Raw genomic sequence first — 14,956 nt, 5'->3', positions numbered from 1 at the left:
CCTCAACAATCCAAAAGAAGAAGAGGTGAAGAGGAGAGAAAAAGAGGATAAAGTCCATAGTGAAGAGTCTGGTGATGAATCTCCAAGTTATCCCTCCCCCTCAGAAGAAAAACGAAACCACGAAGGTTCTCTTCCCAAAGGTCCATTGTTAACCCATCAGGGAAGGATTCTGCCAGTATTCTCCGCCAGCCTCAGTCGAAAGATAGGGGGAGTGGGAAATCCGTGGTTTATACTGAAATTCCTGAAGGTAATTTTTTTTTTATTTCGACAGCATATGTTTACCTTTCCTACATCTTTCTTCTAAATCTTAGAATTTATTTTGGGAACAAGTGGCTGTCGAAAAAACGCCTGAGAAAATTTTGGAGGAAACAGCCCCAGAGGAAGATGTCCCCCAAGTGACCCATGAGATGCAAAACCGTAGAAGAATTCGACACTACCGTGGGTGACGCCTCTGAAGATGAATCTCCTCCTCATCCAGGATTGCATGTTGCACCTCAGGGTTGATGATATTGAAATGGAGGTTGTAGTCGAAGATGATCCTGAAGATGGAGCTGCCAGAGATGGGGACAACCAGTTCGAAACGAACAGAGGTTGGAGCGTATTTCGCCGCGAAACACTCCACTGCTTTGACCGGGCCCAAGGGAGTGGCAAATCACTGTTCGACCAGTTTTCTTCGCGAGGAGCTTGAAAATCTCAAAGTGCAAAGACCTTTGTGAGTATCTTGAAAGCCATGCTTAGCACCCGTTTTAATTTCAGGATTCTTCGCAGAGTAGTTCGACCACTTTCTGGGGCAACTTCTGAAGCACCATCACTTGGCAGCCTCCTGACCAAGATCAAAACGAAAATCCTTGATGTCGATTTGTTTAAAGTCTTGGCAGAGAATCCCTTGCTCAAATTGGTCTTAAGAAATCTTGAAGCAAGTGAATGTTTGGAAATTCTGCTGAGAGTGGAAGTTTCGTGATGGAGTTGATGACTCTCATGACTTGGCCACTGCAGATCTCCATCGTCAAAGGGATCTTACCGCTCAATCTCCTCCAAGTCTGAAACTCAAACTGCTGAATGGGATGCCGTTTCGACTTCGACTGACCAAAGTTTCAAAATTGCAAAAGCTCTCTGAAACGTATGTTGAAGAAGTTTGCTGCTTGCAATGACAATATTCAAAATGGAAAACACGATAGCAGCACTTCAAGCAAAGATCTCTCAAGAGGAGAAACGTAAGGCATCCATTCAGCAAACCCAAGCAGAGCGAGATTGACGAAGAATTGAGGGTGGGTATTCGACATGCAGAGAAAGCCCATCAACTTAGTCAGGAGATTGAGGACTCTCTCTACTCACAAAAGTCTTTGTGATCATCGACTCCAACTCCAGAGGCAGAAGTTCGCCACTTTGAAGGAATTTTGGCCAATTTTAATTTTTAGTCGAATTTATTTAGCAACTCTCAGCCCTTTGAGGCTTCTTTGTAATAACTTTTGATGCCATTTTTATTTGGCCCATCTTATCACAATTATGTTTGCACTATTCTGTATACTTTTACTTCCTGCAATATAGGCTTATATTTTTTCAAATACTTGCCATTTATTCTTAGGATTCTCTTATCCTTCTCTATTTCTTCTATTTCATACGCGCCGTTTGAAAATGTTCTCAAGACCTGGAAAGGTCCCTCCCATTTAGAGGACCACTTCCCATTAATTTATCCTTTCGATCCATAGGAAGGATTACTTTCCACACAAGATCACCTATTAAGAAGTCTTGAATCTTACTTTCTTGTGTAAAATCTTTCGACTCTCTCCTTTTGTTCTTCTTATTAGGTCTAGCACGCGCAGCCTTCTTCGTCTAAATCAACTAGTTCGTCCATCATCATACTCAATATGTATCTGATGGGATTTCATGATGCCTTTGCACTCTGACTGACTGCAGATATATTTCGACTGGCAAAACTGCATCGTGTCCGTAAGTCAACTTGAATGGAGTCGAATTCGTTGCCTCTTTGGGGGACGTTCGACAAGCCCACAAGGCTTGATCCAAAGTCTTATGCCAATTTCTAGGCTTTTTCCCCACATGCTTCTTAATCAAGTTTATCACTACCTTGTTGGCTGCTTCAACTTGCCCATTTGCTTGAGCGTAGTAAGGTGTCGAAGTAAGGAGCTTAAAACCTGTTTCTTGTGCAAACTTCTGCATGTTTTTACCGGTGAACACAGATCCTTGATCTGTTGTTATTGTCTCAGGTATCCCAAATCTGTAGATTATGTATTTTTGGATAAAGTCTATGACTGCTTCTTGATCCACATTCGCCAATGGTATGGCTTCGGTCCATTTTGTGAAATAGTCTATCCCAACCAAATGTACCTTTGCCCTTTTGAGGAAGCTGGTCGAATCTCCCCGATCAAGTCCAACGCCCATCCTCTGAATGGCCAAGGTTTTATAATTGAGTGCAACTCACTTGCAGGACATGAGGTATGCCTGCATGTACTTGACATTCCTGACAACCTTTTGCGAATTCGACACAATCTTTCAGCATTGTTGGCCATACATTCCTGTCGAAATAAAAGCCACTTCATTTTGTGATGCTTGGTGCGCGCCACACGCTCCACTGTGTACATTCGACAAGGCTATGTAGGCTTCGTCCTCACTCAGGCATTTCAACAAAACTCCTTCTGCAGTCTTTTGAACAATTCATTTCCCAAAAGTACGTAACTCAAAGCTCTGTATTTTACCTTTCTTTCCGCTTTCTGATTTGGGTCTTGTAGATAATCCTTGACAGGCTTTCTCCAGTCTGTTATTCCTGAATCATCTATGTTGAATATCTCGAAGTTTTCTTCGTCACCGTATCCTAATCTTATTGACTCTAGATCTGATGGGGACAACTTGGTGGACACGACTCTTCCTCTGACTTCAATGGCTTCTTCTAACTTTTCCTTCGACACTTTGTATCCGGACGCTAGTTGAGCAAGATCATTCGCTTCTTGATTCTTCAACCTGGGAATGTGCCTGAAGACGATGTTGTCGAATGCTTTGAGAAGTCTATTGGCTATTACAAAGTACATGATTAAATTTTCTTTCACGCACTTATACTCTTTCGTCAACTGCTTTATTACCAGTTCGGAATCACCCATTATTTCGACTCTCGTTGCCCCCAATTTCAACAAGATTTCAAGTCCAGCGATCAAAGCTTCGTATTCTGCTTCATTATTTGAACACAGACTTTCAACTTTGTACTTGAATTTTGTTGGAATTTTTCAGGAGAAATAATCAACATCCCAACGCCCGTTCCGTTTTTATGACTGGAACCGTCGAAGTACAGTTTCCAAGGTTCCAGTTCGACGTATTCCACGTCTTCGTTTATAGAGTGGTCCGCTATGAAATCAGCGACCACTTGTCCTTTCACTGCTTTTAAAGGCAGATATTTCAAGGAGTATTCTGTTAAAGCTAAAACCCACTTTCCAATTCGACTATGTAAAATAGATTTAGATAACATATACTTTATTACGTCGAAATGGGAAGAAATATATACATCGACAGGTTTTATATAATGCTTTAGTTTGATACAAGAGAAATATACACACAGGCATAACTTTTCTATAATGCTATATCTAGTTTCGGCATCGTTCAGGACTCTACTGAGATAATAAATGGCCCTTTCGACGCCATTCTCATCTTCTTGACACAACACTTCCTAATGTTTTGTCTGATGCCGAAATGTACAATCTCATATTTCTTTTTCTGCAAGGAGACATCAGGATTGGGGGATTAGCCAGGTACTCCTTGATTTTTTCAAAAGCCGCTTGCTGTTCTTGCCCCCATGCGAAGTCTTCTTTCTTTAGTCGAAGTAGAGGAGAGAAAGCTTGTGTCTTCCACTGAGGTTGGAGATGAATCTTCTGAGAAAGTTGATTTTCCCTAGCAGAGACTGCAACCCCTTTTTGGTTGATGGCGCTTTCGCTTCCATTATGGCCTTGGCTTTATTTTCGTTTATTTCGATCCCCTTCTTATGGACCACAAGCCTAAGAAATCACCCGCCTGCACACCAAAAGCACATTTAAGTGGGTTCATTTTCAAACCAAACTTCCTCATCCTTTCAAAGGATTGTCGAAGATGATCTATATGATTTTTTCCTGAAACAGACTTAATCACAATGTCGTCAATATACACTTGCATGAAAGTTTCGATGAAATCATGAAAGATGGAATTCATGGCACGTTGGTAAGTCGCTCCAGCGTTCTTTAAACCAAAAGGCATTACTACCCATTCGTACGTTCCTATGGCTCCAGGACAACGGAAAGCCGTTTTAGGAACGTCTTCTTCAGCGATAAAAATTTGGTTATAGCCAGAGTATCCGTCTAGCATACTTAAGTACTCATGGCCGGCTGCAGAATCTATGAGCATTTCTGCCACTGGCATAGGATATTCATCCTTTGGGGTAGCCGAGTTTAAGTCTCGAAAATCAATACATACCCTAAGTTTGCCATTTTTCTTAATTACTGGAACAATATTTGCAATCCATTCGACATACCTGGTTGTGCGGATGAACTTGCATCTTAGAAGTCTTTCGACCTCTTCTTTTATTTTCGACAGGATTTCTGGTGCGAAGCGTCTCGGAGTCTGCTTTACTGGCTTCTTCCCTTCCATTATTGGCAACTGCATTTCGACCAGACTTCTGTCAAGACCAGGCATTTCGTCATAATCCCATGCGAAGCAATCTTGAATTCTTTCAGCAACTGGACTATTTCGACCTTGAACTGGGGGTCCATTTTGCGCTTATGTACGTTGGTCTATGTTCTGCCCCCGCTCCTATGTTTATCTCTTCTAAAGGATCCTGCGCCACCACTTCTCGTTAGTTGACACTGGATCTTTTTCGAACCCCAGAGGTTCGTCGTCGTAAATGGCGTCAAGCTTTTGGTGTTGCCATCCGCCCATTTGGTTGGTGACATGATCTTCCGCAACGTCCTTGAGGACATTGTTTGTTGGAGTTCTCTTGGTTGGCTTCGACAGCCATATTTTTTACCTCAGCCTCAAGGCCTCTTTTAGTTTGTTTTCGGCCATGTAAGCCGTAATCTTTTCGATCGCTGATTGTTCACTCGTCATCGTCAAATTCACTACCCCATCCCGTCGGCGCTATATGAGTGGTTCCCCATATGTAAGTTTCGCCAATCACTTCTTTATCCCACTGGAAACCATGCGTTGGATGTAGGTACATGGAGCAATAGGCATTGTCTGTCGTCTTCAAGTCGAATTCTGCCGGGCTGCAGGGAGGTATATGAGCCAGGTTTTTGTCGAAGCTTTGGCTGTTGACAGTGTTTACCTCGGTCATGAAGTAGCTTTGGTCAGCCTCGATGTTTTCGACGATTCCATCTGGCCTCCATATGGCTATCCGCTGGTGCATTGAAGAGGGTACAGCTCCTACGCCGTGAATCCATTCCCTACCAAGCAGCAGGTTGTAGTTGGCTTTCGAAGCGATGACTATGAACATTGTAGGTCTTATTATGGTTCCTACAGTTAAGTTCACTTGGATGACTCCCATAGTTGTCCCTATCTTCCCTTCGTAATTCGACAGCACCATGTTGTGAGGCTTCGCGTCCGAATCGTCTTTTCCAATCTTCTTCAGCATGTAGTGGGGCATCAAATTCACTGCCGCTCCCCCGTCCACCAGTATCTTATTCACGCCGACATTTTCCACCTTTCCTTTTATAAACAGAGGTTTCAAATGCGCTTTCATGGAGTCGTCTGGTCTTTCGAAAAAAGCGTTCTGCTCTTCGACGCATCCGTTGTTCATCACATAGTAGCAGACGGGCTTGTGTGCCATTGTTTCTTCCTCCATTTCGTCTCCTTCATCCTCAATTTCCATGACTCTATCATAGTCTCTAGGGAGAACAGAGACCACGTTGCAAATCACGTTGAAGGTGCCTCTGAGTCAGAGTTAAAACTGTCGGTTACTTCATCATCTTCCTGCATCTTCTCTTTCGACGCCACCGATTCGACAACTCTGCTAGGATTGATCTGGAGGGGAGTCTCTTTCCTGCTCCTTGTCTGACGATTGTTGCTAGATTCTGCTTCGTTTGGACCATTCATGTTCTTTTTCGCCATCTCTATTTCTGCCCTCTTCTGCCTTTGGAACCTCCTCCATTGGGACCTGGACATGGGATTTTTGCCTTTGTAATTCTCTGATGGGTATGGTCTTGGCTTGTGTTTTTCCATTTCCTTCTTGCCCTCCATCGACGCGCCTCTCTGAACCTCGAACTTTCCCCATTTCTTCTGCCCCTGGGCGTCCCTAATGGGTTGAACCCATTTGTCGTCCGTCGCTTTGTCAGATGGTTTATAGGTGTTCTGGCGTCTCTCTCCGTGCCTCCACTGGTGGTGATCACTTCTCCTTGGGTCATATCTCACTGTTCCCCAATTCTCTTTCCTTTTGGTCTTATCCACCGCTTCCAGGTTGGTTGATGCCTTCCTGTCGAAGACTGCGCTGCAGCGTGGGCACAACATCACTTCGGTTTTCATCCTTTGGCACCTCTTGATGAATTCCATTAAGTTTTCCTCCTCTCTAGGGTACGCCAGCCTTTGGTACTCTTTCTGACGACGCTCTTCGCCCTCTTCGACCTGGTCCTTCTGAGATATTTCTACCATATTTACCCCAACATTTTGTTCGTCGGCGATGCTTAATTCGTTCATCTTCCTGATGAGCCTCTCTTCTTCGCCTTCGACGCCTTTTGGTGTCTGGTCGAACTCTTTCTCTGGGCAACAGCACCAAGATATGGTCCTGGGACCATGTTCGCAACAGCATTTGTTCCAATTCCTTCTGGGGTCTTCCATTGTCCTACGCAGAATCCCACTGATCATGGGCTTCGAAGGACCGTTAGCGGCTTCCGCTTTGATTTTTGTGACCTCTTCACTGAAAGGCCCCATGGTGTTGACGCAGTTGGCGATATCACCTTTCTTTGCTTTGTTAGAATCAAGGCCTTCAGCAGCCTTGTTTTCAATCGCTGGGTCTTCAGTAACCCTCCCCTTCGTATTAGGGGCATGCTCAATTGCGTCGACTGTCTCCTCATTGTTTTCTGAAGAGGCATCTCCCCAACCGCTTGGTTGGATTGTGTTGATGTCGATCTGAGAGCTTGCCGGCGCGTTGTACTTCACAAGAAAATCATATTTCCCACTTGGCTGTCCCAAGCGGTCCCAATTCTCCTCTTGTCGAAACTCCACATTCTCGACAGCATTGTCACCGTCCTTCTTGTCGAAACCTTCAGTAGTTTCTATTCTTTTCTGGCTTGCGAGATCATCAGTAATCTCGACCATGTTGACATTTGCGTCGAAGCTTCCAGGGGCTTCCACCATTTCCAAATTGCCATCAGGAGCAACTTCGGCCTCCACCATGTTTACGACGGATGGTTCAGCGTAGTGGGCTTCGACTGCTTGCATAGGATTCGAGTCGATCTTCATCTATTGTTTTGGTTTGTCACCAAACTTCAGCCTTCCGTCCCGGATAGCATTTTGAACGAGATCCCTGAAAAGGAAACAACGAGACGTCTTATGGCCCAGAAAATTATGGTATTTACAAAAACCTCTCTTTTTCTGTTGTTCCATAGGCGGTTCTTTAGCGCCTGGTGGTTTTATTAATTGACCATCTTTAACCAACAGATCGAAGATTTCGTCACATTTGGTAATGTCGAACGTATAAGTCCTTTTGGGGAACTTATCGTTGGTTTCGACTGGGTTTCCGTTCGACGGAGTTAGTACTTTGCACGAATAAGGTGGCCCTTGTTTTAGTTCTGCTAGGTCGATTTCTTGTTCGTCGAAGCTACTTGGTTCGTGTTCGTCGAACTCATCATCTTGGCGAACCCCTACGTAGGCTACCCTCTCTTTTTTATTCTTATTTGCCCTGAATTTTTCGTCCCTTAACCTTTCGACCTGTCTCACTCTATCCGCTAATTGTGCCATATCCCTCAGATACTGGGTATCTAGTTTCTTCCTTATAGAATAGTCTAGTCCCCCTGCGGCCATTTCGACCAACTCATGTTCTGGCACTGGGGTGAAACATCTAGCCTTTAGCAATCTGAACCTATTTAAATAATCATCTATTGGTTCGGAGTGTTTTCTCTTGACACTGGCTAATTCTTTCAGACTTATTTTTGTTTGTCCCATGTAGAATTGTTCATGGAACAGCCTTTCTAATTGGGTCCACGTGTATACTGAGTTTGCAGGCAAAGATGTAAACCAAGTAAACACGTTTTTTGTTAAGGAACTAGGGAAATATTTTATTTTCAAATTTTCGTTACGGGCTATCTCCCCTGCCTCGATCAGGTAACGTGCCACATGTTCTATAGTGGACTCACTAGTGTCCCCTGAGAACTTTGTGAACTTAGGGACTTTCCACCTTGGTGGCAATTCTTCTTGCAGAATATATTCTGATAGTGGGGATGCGTAACTAGGCCTTTGTAAACCCATGTTCATCCCATTTTGTGCCATTATCGTTTCGACCATGGCTGCCAAATTATTTTCGACAGGCGGATTATTATACCGCATCCGTTGTTGCAATACAGCATCCGCGTCCTGGCCTCTCTGGATTACTATCCTTCTAGGCTCTTGTGGAATGGGGATTTCGACACTGGTAGGGGGGGTGGTTGGTGGGCGGTGGGGCGGGAGGTTGTTCGACTACATCCTCTCGGTTTCTGACGTTCGTGGTTTGTGGTGGGTTGGTGTGGGGGGGGGGGTGTGAGGGGATGGTGGGGTTTGGTTTGGGGGTTCCGACTTGAGGATTGTCTAACGGTATCTGGTTTATCGTAGGTTCTTCTTGGATCGCTACCCGCTGGGTTATGAACCACTTGTTCTCTGTGTCGAGTTTGAGGGACTCCAAAGAAATCAGCAATGCGCGTCATTTGCGCCGCCAACGCTTAGTTTGTTTGAGTGGTGTTCTGTATCAGTGGATTAAACACCGCTCCCATTTGTTGCGTCAACATTTGGACCATATCATGATTACTCTCGTCCATCTGCTGTCTAATCACTTGCGCCGAATTATTTGTTATCGGCGGCACGTAAAGTGGTTGTTGATTCAGTCTACTCACGTTTCCACCATATCCTGACCCTTGTAAGGGTGAAGACACGTTGGCCATCGAGTCTGAATATATTAACGGGGAGTTATGTAAATTTGCCATCACCGAAGTTGGCATTCCGAAGGGTTGTTCCCTACCAGGCGGAGGCATGGTGAAATTCGTTACAAAAGGCCTAGAAGTGTTTCCCACAGGGGGGTGTCCCAATGGGCATTTGTTGTGCCCTGAAGGACGAACTAGGCGCGTTTTGTGACATCGAAACCGCTGGTATCGACCCCGCTGACGAAGGTACAACCTCTGACACAGGGACCGATCCTATATTGCCTTCTGTCGAAGGGACAGGGTTAGATACTGGGATGGATTCGTTAGGATTATTTGGCTGGTTCGCCATTTTCCTTACTCTTGTTCTTTTAGGTATTTCTACTTCGGATACGGCTAATTTACCGGTTCTCAGTCTCATACAAATGAAGGACAGATTTTGACTAGCGATTATCTAACTTTCTAAATTTTTGCACAGTCCCACTGGGCGTGCCAATTTGTTCGCTGTGAATTTTGGCGAACAACCTCTGGTTTACCAAAACTTGTAGAATTGGGTCACTTGCAGGATCAACCACACAAATCCTAGGACATGTGCAAAATCTAGATGGTCTTGAAGATGCCTAGACTCACTTTCATGTATTTCATTTCTGTTCTCTAAGTGTTTTACGTCGAAATATGTTGATTACAATGTTAAGTGGATGTAAATTTAACAAGATAAAGTAAATGGCGGAAAATAACTGACGAAATGTAAAGTGTCGAAAAGGATAAAGTGCAGAAAGATAAATGGCTGGAAAACATAAAAGAGATTTGTAAAGAACTTTGAACTTTATAAAATAAACTTTGAAGGAATTGGTGTTTGTTTACACATACATTTTCCAAATATGACTCTTTTCTCTCACACGGGTACTTTGAGTGTTTTCAGGAATTTTGTATAAGTAATTCTTCACACCCTTTTTTAGATAATAACTACCCTATATATACACAAATAACATAACTGTTATTAACGACTAAATCCTAAAACTATGACACATGGCTCTCCTCCTTTCGCCAGATGCTTCCACGCGTCTTCTGCCAAACGTCACAACCTTTTAAATTCAAATTTACTTTTAAGTCGAAATGACGTCTTCCTTCAGGATTTTTGTCGAATTATCAACATACTGCAATGTTCTCCCTATCTGTCAAAAGTGCTTTTCCTAGGTGCAAACATCTTTGTCGAAATGACGAAACTTCCATTTTGTCGAAGTGTCGAACCATACTTATTAATCAAATCGTTTCAACCCATGTCATCATTTGTCGAAAAAATCATTTCTTACACCAAATCTCATGGCGTCGAAAACGCACGTATACAAGTTGCCCCCCAGCAAAGACGTTTCGACCGTTGTTCTGGAGAAACAGTCATTTGTTGTCAATCAGTGTTTTGATGCCATGTCATTTAATCTTCATTAAATGCAAGTCTGATAATCTCAATTCCCAATGCAGGTTCATCATTACACTTTCTCCACAATGTCACGTCTAGCCCACGTTCACAATCTACTTCCATCATTTCCTCACATCATGGTTTCTTTTCAACTTCCACCTCTTTATCATTTCCATCAGAAATGGCCACGTGTCCCACTAACACCATTACCATCTAAAACGTTTCAACATCTTCTTCCTATAAATACCCATAAACCTTTTCTTTAAACCCTTTTACGTTTCAGATTTCCTTTTTCATACCCATTTCTCAAGCTTTTCACATTTTCTGAGAAATCTTCTTCAGTTTTTTCCAGCAATGGCGCCTCAAAAACCCTTAAGCAGTAAACACTCCAAGAAGAAACAAGACTCATCTTTTCCTCCTGTGCATGATTTAAAAGGGCCAATGACCATTGGAAATCAACAGTATGTTCCGGAACCTCCAAATGAAAAGGAAAAAGACTGCATCTATAAATCTCAGGTACTAATCCCTGTTCTTATTTCTGGAAATTATCACGCTATGTTAGGTCCCCTTCCAAATCCAGAGATTAAACCAGAGCGTTTAAGAGAATTTTTTCCATCTTACTTTCACACAAAACCCATAGGCGCTGGAAGAAAACCTCAGCCTAAAGAGAAAGTTGTAGAACAAAAAGATTCATCGAGTTCGACGGATATTGGAGAGTTGGACTTAACCTATTTGAATTTTCCCAGGATATTTAGAACCTGCCCATGGTCGAAAGATCCTTCTGACTACGTATCTTGGTTAGATAAAGTCGAAAAAGTTAAAGGGTCTTTTTGGAAAGAAGTAGGCATTTTCGACCTTATCCAGTTGTCGAGAGTAGGACCCAATATCTGCCCAAATATGCTTTTGGCTTCTCTCTACTTTTGGGATAGTACTTACAACACCTTTCACCTTCCTTGTGGGATGGTTACGCCTACCCTTTTTGACGCAGCAGCCATTGTTGGTCTTCACCCCAATGGTATAGATTTCGACCCTACTGTCTTAAGTGAAGATACCATTGCTTTCGAGACTAGCCTTGCACCCTACTCCTTATTCATGTCCTATTACCATGATAAGAGTACCACTGAAGTTTTAGATGTCGAACATATAGCCTTTTTGACACTATGGCTGTCCAAATATGTGTTCTGTTCTCGCTCTCTTCAAGTTGCCAAGAGATTTATCACCATAGCCAATCAGCTTCATGCAGGCACGAAACTATGTTTGAGCGAAATGATTCTGGCGAATCTCTATGAATCTCTGAGCGAGAGCGTACATTTCTTAAAGAACACCAAATCCCAAGGGAAAATCAACTTATCAGGACCTTTTTGGCTCTTGCAACTATGGCTCAATGCCACCTTTGAAGCTAGTCTTCCTGTAGCACCAGAAATAGATGAAGAAGAAGTAAACAATAGGACTGTCGAATGGCCAAGATTAGTGCTACTAACGCCAACTGATGAAGGAATCAGCCTTCGACAAGCTTTTAAAAGCTATGTTATGATGTTTGCTAAAAGTCATCAATTTACTTCGACCATGGCACCTTTTGCTGATAGAAAAATCGGACCTAAGTGGTTTACCCAACAACTGCCCTTGGAGATGCAAAAGGACGAAAACACATTTCTGAATGTTTGGGAATCGTTCTTGACCCCTAGGCTCCTTTTTTCTTATCGTAACACCACTAAAAACCAAATTGCTTTGATAGTTTATCAACCCAACCTTGTTTCTAGACAATTTGGTCTAATCCAAATCAAACCTCAACCTATATTCCCCAAAAGGGGTCCATCATCTTTTATAACTCCCTTCACACTGAAGACGAAGGCAAAGAGCTGTCGAAGAAACTAGCTGATGCTTCTCTCGACATTCGACCAGTTATTTTTCGACCATCATTCTTATGCACTCCTGAGTTTGATGAATGGTGGAAGGATTATTATTCCAACAAATTTTTTGACGTAGCTGCTTTTGCTACACATTTGACAAATGCTTTCGCTTTTGTGCAGGATCGGACCAAAAAAGGTATTCCACGACATATTAAGGAAATACAGAAATTTCAAAAATATTTTGAAACTGCGTATAGACCTGATGATCTTAGTCGAACCATATGCGAAGCAGCGGCCGAATTAAAACGTAAATTGACAGAGAAGTTTAAAAAACTGTCATTGCCTTCCAATCTTTCACCAGAGGCGCGCTATGACCTGGCTTTCAATTGTCATCCACCAAAGTTTCCTCCTTTGCCAACTGCTGACTTTGGGGTGGCGTTTGGTTTTCCACTTCCAGACTGGTTCCTTTGTGGGGATTTTATGAAAATTCTTCGTCAAAAGTATCAAAAACCTGCTGAGCGTGTGGTTCCGACTAAGTATCATCTGGGCGAATATCCAGGACACCTTCATATTGGAATAGAACACGTTCGCGTGGAAGATACCATTCTTGAAGGTGTTCACAGAAAAATATGATTTTTCTTTCTGTTATTCTAACTGTCTTATCATGTATCTCTTATATTTGTTTCTGAATTTTCTTTCTTTCCTTAGCCGTGAAGATCCCTGCTAAGAAAGCTGCTGTCGAAGCGTCGCCCAGTACTGCTAAGAAGCCTTCGACAAAGGTACAACACTTTTTTTTCTTATTATTTTCCTTCCATTATTCAAAACTAACTGGCTTTGGCCTGTATGACTAGGTAAGTCGAAAACCCTCAACAATCCAAAAGAAGAAGAGTGAAGAGGAGAGAAAAGAGGATAAAGTCCCTAGTGAAGAGTCTGGTGATGAATCTCCAAAGTTAATCCCTCCCCCTCAGAAGAAAAAGAAACTCACGAAGGTCTCTTCCCAAAGGTCCATTGTTAACCCAATCAGGAAGGATTCTGCCAGTACTTCTCCTGCCAAGCCTCAGTCGAAAGATATGGGGAGTGGGAAATCCGGTTTTAATACTGAAATTCCTGAGGTAATTTTTTTTTTATTTCGACAGCATATGTTTACCTTTCCTACATCTTTTCTTCTAAATCTTAGAATTTATTTTTAGGAACAAGTGGCTGTCGAAAAAACGCCTGAGAAAATTTTGGAGGAAACAGCCCCAGAGGAAGATGTCCCCACAAGTGACCATGATATGCAAACCGTAGAAGAATTCGACACTACAGTGGGTGACGCCTCTGAAGATGAATCTCCTCCTCATCCAGGATTGCATGTTGCACCTCAGGGTGATGATATTGAAATGGAGGTTGTAGTCGAAGATGATCCTGAAGATGGAGCTGCCAGAGATGGGGACAACCAGTCGAAACGAACAGAGGTTGAGCGTATTTCGACGCGAAACACTCCACCTGCTTCTGACCGGGCCCAAGGGAGTGGCAAATCAACTGGTTCGACCAGTTTCTCTCGCGAGGAGCTTGAAAATCTCAAAGTGCAAAGACCTTTGGAGTATCTGAAAGCCATGCTTAGCACCCGTTTTAATTTTCAGGATTCTTCGCAGAGTAGTTCGACCACTTCTGGGGCAACTTCTGAAGCACCATCACTTGGCAGCCTCCTGACCAAGATCAAAACGAAAATCCTTGATGTCGATTTGTTTAAAGTCTTGGAAGAGAATTCCCTTGCTCAAATTGGTCTTAAGAAAATCTTGAAGCAAGTGAATGTTTTGGAAACTTCTGCTGAGATTGGAAGTTTCGTGATGGAGTTGATGACTCTCATTGACTTGGCCACTGCAGATCTCCATCGTCAAAGGGATCTTACCGCTCAAATCTCCTCCAAGTCTGAAACTCAAACTGCTGAATGGGATGCCGTTTCGACTTCGACTGACAAAGTTTCAAAATTGCAAAAGCTCTCTGAAACGTATGTTGAAGAAGTTGCTGCTTGCAATGACAATATTCAAAAATGGAAAACACAGATAGCAGCACTTCAAGAAAAGATCTCTCAAGAGGAGAAACGTAAGGCATCCATTCAGCAACCCAAGCAGAGCGAGATTGACGAAGAATTGAGGGTGGGTATTCGACATGCAGAGAAAGCCCATCAACTTAGTCAGGAGATTGAGACTCTCTCTACTCACAAAAGTCTTTGTGATCATCGACTCCAACTCCAGAGGCAGAAGTTCGCCACTTTGAAGGAAACTTTTGCCAATTTTAATTTTTAGTCGAATTTATTTAGCAACTCTCAGCCCTTTGAGGCTTTCTTTGTAATAACTTTTGAATGCCATTTTTATTTGGCCCATCTTATCACAATTATGTTTTGCACTTATTCTGTTACTACTTTTACTTCCTGCAATATAGGCTTATATTTTTTCAAATACTTGCCATTTATTCTTAGGATTCTCTTATCCTTCTCTATTTCTTCTATTTCATACGCGCCGTTTGAAAATGTTCTCAAGACCTGGAAAGGTCCCTCCCATTTAGGAGACCACTTTCCCATTAATTTATCCTTTCGATCCATAGGAAGGATTACTTTCCACACAAGATCACCTATT

At 42.8% G+C, this 14,956-nt stretch overlaps 2 protein-coding genes across 2 annotated transcripts; both read left to right on the top strand.

The window, feature by feature from the left end:
- The first annotated feature begins 545 nt into the window (after positions 1-545).
- LOC127114575 (uncharacterized) lies at positions 546-13,276 on the top strand. The gene is made up of 3 exons (XM_051046631.1): positions 546-698; positions 12,249-13,117; positions 13,190-13,276. The coding sequence occupies exons 1-2, from the start codon at positions 546-548 to the stop codon at positions 12,969-12,971; spliced, it is 876 nt and encodes a 291-aa protein (XP_050902588.1). The 3' UTR covers positions 12,972-13,117; positions 13,190-13,276.
- Positions 13,277-13,292: 16 nt separating this feature from the next.
- On the top strand, positions 13,293-14,703 carry LOC127114573 (uncharacterized). The gene is made up of 2 exons (XM_051046629.1): positions 13,293-13,450; positions 13,529-14,703. The coding sequence occupies exons 1-2, from the start codon at positions 13,409-13,411 to the stop codon at positions 14,624-14,626; spliced, it is 1,140 nt and encodes a 379-aa protein (XP_050902586.1). The 5' UTR covers positions 13,293-13,408; the 3' UTR covers positions 14,627-14,703.
- Positions 14,704-14,956: the final 253 nt, after the last annotated feature.

Source organism: Lathyrus oleraceus, unplaced genomic scaffold (assembly GCF_024323335.1).
Source record: "Lathyrus oleraceus cultivar Zhongwan6 unplaced genomic scaffold, CAAS_Psat_ZW6_1.0 chrUn0599, whole genome shotgun sequence".
NCBI lineage: Eukaryota > Viridiplantae > Streptophyta > Magnoliopsida > Fabales > Fabaceae > Lathyrus > Lathyrus oleraceus.
This window is presented reverse-complemented; position numbering and strand designations above follow the sequence as displayed.

Coding starts and splice junctions, on each gene's coding strand:
- LOC127114575 (XM_051046631.1), top strand. CDS start 546: ATGGAGCTGCCAGAGATGGGGACAACCAGTTCGAAACGAACAGAGGTT. Junction 699..12,248: donor AGGAGCTTGAAAATCTCAAA/GTGCAAAGACCT, acceptor CCTTGTTTCTAG/ACAATTTGGTCTAATCCAAA.
- LOC127114573 (XM_051046629.1), top strand. CDS start 13,409: ATGGGGAGTGGGAAATCCGGTTTTAATACTGAAATTCCTGAG. Junction 13,451..13,528: donor TTAATACTGAAATTCCTGAG/GTAATTTTTTTT, acceptor ATTTATTTTTAG/GAACAAGTGGCTGTCGAAAA.